The sequence below is a fragment of the Balaenoptera physalus genome, assembly GCF_965194825.1.
Source record: "Balaenoptera physalus genome assembly, chromosome: 20".
NCBI classification, from domain to species: Eukaryota; Metazoa; Chordata; class Mammalia; order Artiodactyla; family Balaenopteridae; genus Balaenoptera; species Balaenoptera physalus.
Window position 1 is genome coordinate 22,600,860 of NC_138901.1, and position 10,238 is coordinate 22,611,097.

The 10,238-nt window shown below is 42.6% G+C and overlaps 1 protein-coding gene across 8 annotated transcripts in view; it reads right to left on the reverse strand.

The window, feature by feature from the left end:
- Positions 1-4,706, reverse strand: part of GPATCH8 (G-patch domain containing 8) — a 113,371-nt gene extending 108,665 nt beyond the window's left edge. For 2 of the 8 annotated variants that reach the window (XM_082442594.1, XM_082442589.1), the window contains exons 1-2: positions 4,431-4,706; positions 2,758-2,871 (exon numbers count right to left, since the gene is read on the reverse strand). In XM_082442594.1, coding sequence (XP_082298720.1) covers positions 2,758-2,871; positions 4,431-4,475 — 159 coding nt within the window. In that variant the 5' untranslated portion in view covers positions 4,476-4,706. The remainder of the gene's footprint in view (positions 1-2,757; positions 2,872-4,430) is intronic. The other 6 variants (XM_082442595.1, XM_082442597.1, XM_082442591.1 and 3 more) reach the window with 5 other exon arrangements.
- Between the last annotated feature and the right edge of the window lie 5,532 nt (positions 4,707-10,238).

Here is a 10,238-nt window from a genome sequence, read left to right on the forward strand (position 1 = left end):
GAATATACTAACCAATAACTTTGCATTTGCTAATAATAATCATGCCAATTCATCATCAGTATTTTGAAATTTGCACAGCCTTGGTTCCAATCCTTTCCACCTATCATAATGTATATGGGAAACGAAATAGTAATGATTTTGCATAAGTTTCAGTCTCCCAAGCAAAGCTGACAATGATTTTCATAGCTAGTGGCATCTTTCAGATGATAGGAAACACAGGAAACAGAGATTAGAACACTTGCCCATGTGTGATCTCTGGCATGCCTGCATTAGAATGCCAACTCTATTACACAGACCCACACAGAAAATATATTAATATATTTCTATGACCTAAATATTTTAAAACTGTAAACCTCCTGACTTAATGGTCTCAATTAAGAATTATCTGGGGGCTTCCCTGGTGGCGCAGTGGTTGAGAATCTGCCTGCCAATACAGGGGACACGGGTTCGAGCCCTGGTCTGGGAAGATCCCACATGCCGTGGAGCAACTGGGCCCGTGAGCCACAACTACTGAGCCTGCGTGCCTGGAGCCTGTGCTCCGCAACAAGAGAGGCCGTGATAGTGAGAGGCCCCGGCACCGCGATGAAGAGTGGCCCCTGCTCGCCGCAACTAGAGAAAGCCCTCGCACAGAAACTAAGACCCAACACAGCCAAAAATAAATAAATAAATTTATTTTAAAAAAATTAAAAAAAAAAAGAATTATCTGAAGGTCACATCCTGGTATCATATATGAAACACAAAAAGGAATCCTACAAACATACTACATAAAAGTAACACATGACTTGCTTATTGCTGTGTACCATTATGATTACTATATAGGTTATAGGAAGTTCTTGGGTAATTTTTACATTTTTATTATCACCTTTAAGATAGTTTTTCTCTATCACTCACTGATCTATTATTGTAGCTCCTTTTCATTAGAAATCTTATGCAGAATACATTCAGAACAAGAAGAAATGAGAGGCTACTCTAAATCACCAGTCCTCTGCAGGTACACAAGCTGAAGAACACTTCCTCACTAACATTCAGCTGCATCATCATTAATAGCTGCGCAACCACTAAATGCTAAGCAGTGTGTACACCTCATAGCTGTACATCACTGTACAAATAATACTTTCTTTAGTGTACTTGTAGTTCAAAGTGTTGAACACATCTATATTGTAAATTATACTATGTTATTTTCCATTAGTTTGTGTAACATTTCAATCTGTGAACAAGTATGCCTTAATCTGGTAAACGTAGGCAGAAGTCATGTCTCATTCAGAAATTGAGGTCAGATTCTTAAAGTAGCTAAAACTCTTAAAACATTAAAAAAATAAATACATCAGCCTAAATCACAAAGACCTCCAAAGATAAAATACCACTTAAAAGGGGTACACAAAAGAATGTCTGAACTAAAACAAGTTAACAATATATCCTGTACAACAAGGTGTAACTTATCACTGTCAGGAGCCTCCCTAGAAGCCTTGGGAGACCAAGGAGAAACAGATCTGCACAAAACGCAACAGAGTAAAAACTGTAATTGTATCACCTCTCTAAAAGCTCATTTATTCTTTGTGACCTATAAGTTTATCCTACACATTTGATGACTCAATTACAGTTATATAAAATACATAATTGCCAGTAGAGATAATGGTCATGAGCACAGGTTCAAAAGTCAAAAAGCCAGAGTCTGAATCCAGGTTCTGCCATTTACCAGCTGCGTATACTTGGCCAAGTTATTTAATTATCTGTGCCTGAGCTGCCTCATTTGAAAATGAGAGTAACAGTAACTACCTCCTAGAGTTATTGTGAAGATTATGAGATAACACACGTAAAGCTCATAGAATAGTACCTGTTTATTAAAATGAAGTTATCAAATGTTTTCAAACATATGTCCCTGATAATAATTACTCTTTATATTCATAAGTGCTTCAAGTGGCATACCAGTTAAGCTCCTCACTATATCATACAAGACACCTTTGAAACTTTAAGTGTTCACAAAATCTAATAGTGAAGCCACCTCTGACTCCATACTGAATTCAAGAGACAGTATTCAAACTCCCCAAAATTTGCACTTGACAGTAAATTGGCAAAGAGTGAAATTCTAAATTATCTTGCCAAATTAAGGGCAAAGAAAATGATAATCATCTAGAACTTACCAGAGAAGGTGCACAGAAAAATTTCCAGTGCTAGAAAAAGATATGTTTAAAGCAACAGGATCTATACACTGTGTCTGGAAACCTACTTTGGATCTGTTTTCAAGTGTACTTACTAGCTTCACCTCATTTATCACTTAAAGCCTTAAAAGAAGGCCACAGTTAATTTTGAATAACCTGACCCTGAACAATGTTTCAGATATACTATATGCAGGAGCATCCTATTATGTCTTCTCTCCAATAACTAAATCAAATGGCATCATTAATGAAAATCAATCTATATTTCCCCTTTATTAAAACATCCAGAAAACAGTACTTTTAAGTATTTTTAAATGAATGATTTTTTTTAATGTTAGCACAATAATTTACAGAAGTTTTATTATCCTGTAATTGTCTAAAAGTTTTTCATTACCAATGCCCTATTTATCCAGAATGCTGGGACATCTGTATTTTAAATACCAATATTTACCTGGCTGACCCAATACAGCAGGAATTGGGTCTTCCAATATAAAAGCAGTACATAAAATATATGTAGTATCTTCAAAGGACTACCAAGCAACCAAAAGCAGATCTTATACAAACGCAATTACAGCATCAGAAGAGAAAGTCATCATCTTACTTGAAAAAGTAGAGGCTTTCTCAGTTTTTTCAGGTGACGGCATTCATACTCTGCTCTCCAGTTTTCAAAATCTTTCAAGGCCCTGCAAATCCTGTTTGTTTGACTGCTGAAATCCTGTGGTTGACAAACATTTCCCCTCAAAACTTAATTGTCCATATTATTTATTTTCAATTTTATTAAGTGATCCCCAAATTCTCTCCTCTGAAAAGCACTTGAGGATTAGTTACCAACCTGTCTCCTTAAAAAACTACCAATAAATCCCACACATCTTGCAGCCTACTCATGTTTTATGCTGCTCCCTAAAACAAACAAACAAAAAACCACCTTTCCCAGGGTTCAAATGGCTAATATGAACTAACTGCTTCCAACTTCCCAGGACCTGCATTATAGCCTTAAACACCTTGAGATCCTGTATTGTGCTGCAGCTATCAGCAGGCGCATGATCACAAGGGTTTTCAACAGCCCCAGATCCTTCACTGCTGCAAAACTTCTCATAAGCATTCTAGGCACTAGATTGTTAAGTGTTGGCTTAACTGTTTTACCTGTTTATTTACCAACCCAAACATCTCGGGGAATTCAAAGTCTTCAAACTGCCTTCCGAAACCTATCCCGTGTTACTTTGAGAAAGATCTGCAGCGGGATATTAATTTGAGTTCGGCATCCCCTGACCCAAACTGCTGTTGCCAGGATATGCGGTAGTAATGCAGTGGTTTCTTTGAGATTGAGGATGTATTTTACCCTAGAAATAGCCCATCTCTACTAAATCCCTTTTAGTACCCGAGATTGCTGCGGTAACAATGCTTAACTGGAAGGTATTCGAAACAGCCGAAAGACGTGTTGTTCTAATTTGGCCTTAATTTTTTCCTCAATAATGCTTGCCATGGCAAGGACATTTTTCCATACAACGTTTGCAACTGAAGAAAGAAAAATCAAGCTTTTGGTACTAGTCATCACCTGCTTGTAAAGTCCATTATCAGGACGCTTCTTACACATCTCTCGAGGTAGGATTTGGGGCTAAGCTTACATCAACCATCATCCTGTAACTTACTGTTTTCCAAACCCATTTAATGGTCTAATGACAACAGCAACATTTACGCCCGGAGAAATCTCAATGTTTGACTAACCAAGAAGGCGTCTGATAACTAAAGCCCTCTTTCTCCGGGTGAGGACATGGAAAAATAGACAATGAAAGGGATTTATCTGTTACAATGAGGAAAGAGGGGGAAGGACTCCAAGAAGAGCCGTGCGAGCAAAATCCAGGGGTTCGGGAGCCCCGATCTCAGCAACACTCGCCCCAAGCCCTCCCACCCCAACCCAACCGCCGTGTCCCCTGGGAGACAGCCCAGCGCCCGCAACACGCTGGGCACACCCGAGGGCAGCACAACCCTCCTCCCACCCCCAGCAGCCAGGCTGGGGCTCCCAAACCTGCAGCCCGAACAGGCCGAGGCCGCAAACCCGGCGGCCTGAGCTAAAGAGGTAAGAGGATACGGGGTGAGAGGAGATGCGACCTCGCCTCAAACCGGGAGGCCCCTTGAGGAATCGGAGGAGGGAGAAAAGGGAGCCGGTTCGGAAGCCGGAGCAGAGCCCGGAGAGAAAGCGAGCTGGGAGCGGGGGATGAGGAGGTTCCGGCTCGGCCAGCGCCTTCCCCGGACCTCGGCGACGCCCGTGTTTACCTGAAAGTCTCGGTCCTCGTTGAAGCGGGAGAAGCGGTCCGCCATTTTGCCGCCTTCACTCCTCTCAGGACGACGCTCTCCGGTTCGCTCCTTCCCTCCCGCGACACCCGCCCCCTCGCTCCCCTCCAGTGTTCCCCGCCTCCTCCCACGCCCACCCGCGTACAGGCTAGGGAGGGAGGAAGCGAGATATGCGCGTCCCGACCGGAGCCCCGCCGGCGCAGGCGCCTTTCTACCCTGGAGGCGGAACCTTCCCTCACGTCCCCGCTTCGCGCGCGACCCAGAGAGACCCCCGGCGGCCGCGCGTGCGCACTCGCGCCAGAGGGCTGCAAACGCTTCCGGAGAGAAAGGTCACGAGAGGGCGCTGCGCTCCTAGAGCCGGATGTTTTCCACCTGCTCCCTTCTCCCAGTAGGGTATCTCTTTTTGCCGTCTTGCTTGCCTGAAAACGCAGAAGCCCATCTGCTTTCTTTACCAAATAGCAGCATAATGTAGTGGCTGAAAGCGCGGATTTTGGAGTCAGGCTTAGTTTCGAATCCCAGGTTCACCCTGAGGATTAAACGGTGAACGAGACAGGAAAGATCCCTTCTGTCATAGGGCTTACATTCCAGTGAGGATAATCAGATAAAATAATAACATAATTTAAAAAATGAACCAGTGCTACAAAAAACAAAACTGAGGGGCGGTGGTGAAAGGAACGACCTCTGAAGCGACCTTTGACCCAAGGAACAGCAAGGAGCCTGCAGCCTTTGGACAGAGAGAACCTTAGACCCAAAGGGCCAAAGACTGCTAATAATGTGGCATTTTCAAGCGATCATTTGAGAGAAGTATTTCCCAAGAGACCAAAGTTGATCCAAATCGACTACAGCTCTCTGGGCTTCAGTTTCCTTTTTAAAAATAAGGAAATTGGTAATTTATACTGCCCCTGACCCTCACTGTCTTTGTGTGGGTTATGAATTAGACTTTTCCATCCTTTGACCTTCCTGAGCACCCCACCTAGCCCTACAGCTCCCTTAGCCAAAATACATAAAACACATAGGAGAGGTAGCAGGACTTCCCTGCTTTTGAAAAGAGTAGTTGACAGAAATCGCACGATGGAAAAAGGGCTCTTACCCTACCCTGAGAGAGTCAATGGAACGTAATTTTTTGGAGAAAGTGTGTGTATCTTCTATTCCTTTGTTACCTTCTGCCTCACCTAACCCCCAGTCCAAGCGGAATACAGTTCTAAGCAGTGAATAGAGCTCGCTATTTAAGTAGAGGCAGAACACACAGAATTGAAACACTGTGAAGAGACTTGAGGGTAAAGGTGGCAGGTTGAATCCCATGAATACACATGACACATTCACCTCTACTCCCTCTCCCAACCCCACTGAAATGACAGTAAAAGGATGAGAAGGGCATAAATTCACATGGACAAAAAGACCTGAAGAAAGGACAATAGCAGACGAGATGTCAACATCATTCGGAAGCTGGAGAGCATAGATAAATGGAAATGGCTTTAGTAGAATGGAGAAAGCAAAGTCCTGGAGTAGGGAAGCCAGGAAACAAGTTGATTGATGCTAAGGTGTAATAGAAAGGCTCAAGAATTGGAATCACCAGGTACCACTGAAGGTGAAGGTGTAAATGGTGCTAAAAACAAGAGGACTGGTTACAAGGCAGTTAAGGGAGCAGTTAGACTCTAAATCCCTTTCCCACCCAGGTAACGAACTGGAGGGTTCTCCTCTGAAAAGGCTGAACCAGAGAGACTTCATATCTGTGACAACTGAAGAGGGAGATATCATGCTGAAAATGGGAAGATTTGGTAAAAGGCAACATTCTGGTCAGAGAGTCAGGCTTCTCCCAGTGAGAGACTATAGGACCTATTGACTGAAAAAAAAACGCACAACCTAAAAGTTGAGAGTTACGTTTTGTTCGGCATTCTGAGGACTTCAAGCCCAGGAGATAGGACTCTCAGATCACTCTGAGGGACTGCTCTGAAGAGGCAAGGGGGGAGCCAGGATCTATAGGAATTTTTGCCACAAAGACCAGGTAGTCGGAACATCAAATATTACTATTAATTAAAGAAAATCAGGTATCTCAATTTAAGGAATTTAGCACTTATCTATGTATGGGAAGATGCAAGAGTCTGGGCTCGCTGAAATCACTCCTTTCATATGCACCTCAGTTATATGGGGCCAGTATCCTGTGTTTTCTCATCCTGAGATTCTCAGCGTGCACTATTGGGGTGGCTGCAGTGTGGGCATTCTGCTTCCAACCAGAGTTCCCTCAGGGCTCACTGTCAGGGAGGCTGTAATGTTATGGGTTGACGGCTGCAACATCCTTTGTTTACTGACATGGCAGGTGATATTTTTCATTCACAGATCCCACTCTGGGAAATTGACTGGCTTAGTGGAAGAAACCCCAACACGTACCAAAAATGGGAGTGAGGGGTGGGTTGTCCTCAACACGAAGGTCTTCTTCCTGCCCAAATATCCCACAGAGAAGTCCATCATTCAGGTAGCCCCATCACACAGAACTTCCACTCAACTCTTATGTATGAATGGATGGCCAAGGATTACCAGACATTGAAGGAAAATTGTAACAGGAAAGACAGAGACAACCCCATCCAAAACCAAAACAAGACAAAACAACAGGAAAAGGGGATTCAGAGGAGTCAGAGATAATGGAGGTAGCAAAAGAAACCTGAAAAGACTTATAATCATTATCTACGGAGACATAAGATCACATCAGGGAACAAGGGTCCACATCAGTGAGCATAGGATGCCAAAAAAGAAAAAAGAATGTTCAGAAATTAAGAAATAAGTTAGAAGTCAAAATTTCTTAAGCAGAAATTAAAAATCCAATAGAAGAGTTAGAAAATAAACTTGTGGGAATTTCCCAGAAAACAGAATAAAAAGACACCCAGGTCCAAGCCACCTTCACTTTCTCCTTAATTATTGCAATAGCTACTAAATGTTCTGCTTCTACCCCTGACCCCCTACACCAGCAGCCCCCAACCTTTTTGGCACCAGGGACCGGTTTCGTGGAACACAATTTTTCCGTGGCCGGGGGCGGGGGGGCGGCGGATATGGTCCAGGCGGTAATGCGAACGATGGGAAGCGATGGGAGCAGCAGATGAAGCTTTGCTGGCTCACCCGCCACTCACATCCTGCTGTGCGGCCCTGTTCCTAACAGGCCCCGGACCGATACGGTCTGCAGCCCCGGGGTTGGGGACCCCTGCCCTACACTGTTCAAGCTATGGTGATCCTGCTAAAAAAGTCAATCAATTACATCAGTCCCCTGGTCCAACCCTCCAGTGGCTTTCACTGTCGTTCACAGTAAAATCCACCAACCCCCACTTCACCTCTCAGACCTCATTTTCCTCTCTGCCCTCTGCTTCCCTTCTCTCTGCAAAAACTGGCCTCCTGGCTAAGCCTTGATCCCATGGGCTTGCTCCTGCCTCAGCCTGCCCCATATAGGGGCTAATGTATATACTATTCTGCCCCCATTTAGGGACTAATGTATATACTATTCTTTCTGCCTATTATTTTTTCCCAGATATCCACTGACATGGCTTGCCCCCTCATCTTTATTCAAATATTAATTTCTCAGTAAGATCCCTGATCACCCTATTTACAGAGCCCTGTATTCTGAACTTCCTAGCCTCTTTCCCTAATTTTACTTTTCTCCATTGTGCTTATCCCTTTCTAATATCTAATGTAAACTCCATGAGAGCAGGAATTTTTCTCAGTTTTGCTCCCAGCATCTAGAATAATGAATGGTACATAGTAGGCATTAAATAAAGATTTGTTGACTGGATGAGATGGAAAACAGGAAAGAACAGATGCGAAAGTGTGAGGATCAATCCAACATCTGAATAGGAGGATTTCTAGGAAGAACAGGGAAAAACATGGAAGGAAGAACATATTAAAGAAATAACATGTAAACACTTTCTGCTATTAATGGCCTGAGTTTCCAGATTGAGAGGGCTTAGCACAATGGATGAAAAATAACTTGCTGCCATGTACAGCATTGTGAAATTTCAGGACACATGAGACAAAGAGAAGCTCCTTAAGGTTTCCAAAGAAGAAAAATAGATTGTATATGAAGGACCAAGAACTGGAATGATCTTGGTCTTCTGCAAAACACCAGAGGGGAGGAGACTGAGGAACAATGCCCTGAAGATTCTAAGAGAGGATGGTTTCCAACCCAGAAATCTATATCCAGTCAAATCATTAATCAACTATGAGGGAGAAAAATGACATTTTTGACCTGCAAGCTATCAAAAAAAATTATTTCCCATGTACTCCTTCTCTGGAAGCCACTAAAGATGTTCTACAGCAAAAAAAAAAAAAAAAAAAAGAGTAAAACAAGAAAAAGGGAGACCTGAAATCCAGAAAGCAGAGCTCTAACCTGAGAAAGATGCCAAGAGAGTTCCCAGCGTGACTGTGTAGAGACATTCCAGGATGACAACTGTGCAGCAGACCTAAAAACACCCAATACAGATGAGAACAGTAGGACACAGGAGGACAGAGGCCCCCAGGAATGTTGTTGGCAAAAAGAAATCTGATGGAGTATACAGTTGGTTTGAAAAAAAGATTTACACTTCTTTAAAGTGTTTGATGGGAAAAATCAGGATAGGAATATAGAAAACTAAGCAAATGGGAAAAAAAGGGAATTAACTTTAGGGGAAAATTGTAGGGAAAAATATAATCATAGTAATCCTACTATACAACATGGTTTAACTGTGAAAAATATTTACAACCACACTAATACAAAAACTGAATATTGATCTAACAAAAATGTCTTATAAAATTATATTGTATACGCCAATAAAGATGTTAAAAAATATAAATATATGAAGTCAAAAGTAAAAAAACAGTATGTGGTGAAGATGTGGGAAAGGAAAAGGAAGATAGCCTGAGAAATTTAAATCTTCCTGTTATCGAAAAACAGTTTTTTGTTTTTGTTTCTGTTTTTATACTAGCGAAATGAGTTTATTCAGAGCAGCAAAGAATTGCAATTCAAGCAACTACAGCAAACCCCATGCATGTCCCATAAAGCAAAGGAGAGTAAATCCTTTTAAAGAGGAGAAGAGGAAGTTGCGAGGGACTGTTATAAACAAAAAGCCCACTGGAGGAAAATAGGAGTTCAAAATATAATGGCTTTTCACTGGTTGAGTTGTGACAGTCTCTCATGGGCTGTGCTGTTGCTAGGCAAGGAGAAAATCTTTCTTCTTCCTGCTGGTGGTAGCAAAGTAGTGTCACTTCCTGCCAGAGAAGAATGGTACATTTCTCCCTGTTGGGATCTGTTTTCATATCATGAATGAAAAATGTTCCCTGCCATATCAGTAAACAAAGGATGTTGCAGCCATCAAGCCACTACAGCCACCCCCTATGATGAGCCCTGAGGGAACTCAGGATGGGAAAGAACAGGATACTGGCCCTAGATAGCTAAGGTGCACATCAAAGGAACGATTTCAGTGAGCCCAGACTCTTGCATCTTCCATACATAGAAAAGCGCTAAATTCATTAACTTGAGATGTCTGGGTTTTCTTTAATTAACAGTAATCTTCTGCTGTTCTGACTACCTGGTCTTTGTTGCAAAACTCCTGTATATCCTGGCTCCTCCTTTACCTCTTCAAAGCAGTCCCTCAGAGCTATCTGACAGGCTGCCTCTCAGGCCTGAAGTCCTCAGAAAGTCCACCAGATAAAACATAATTCTCAACTTTAGGTTGTGCATTTTTTTTCAGTCGACAACATGGAGTGATATGTGAGTGAGAGCTCCCCCTTCTGTCCTCCCGACTCCATTTTAGTGAGGTTTCCCTTTATTAA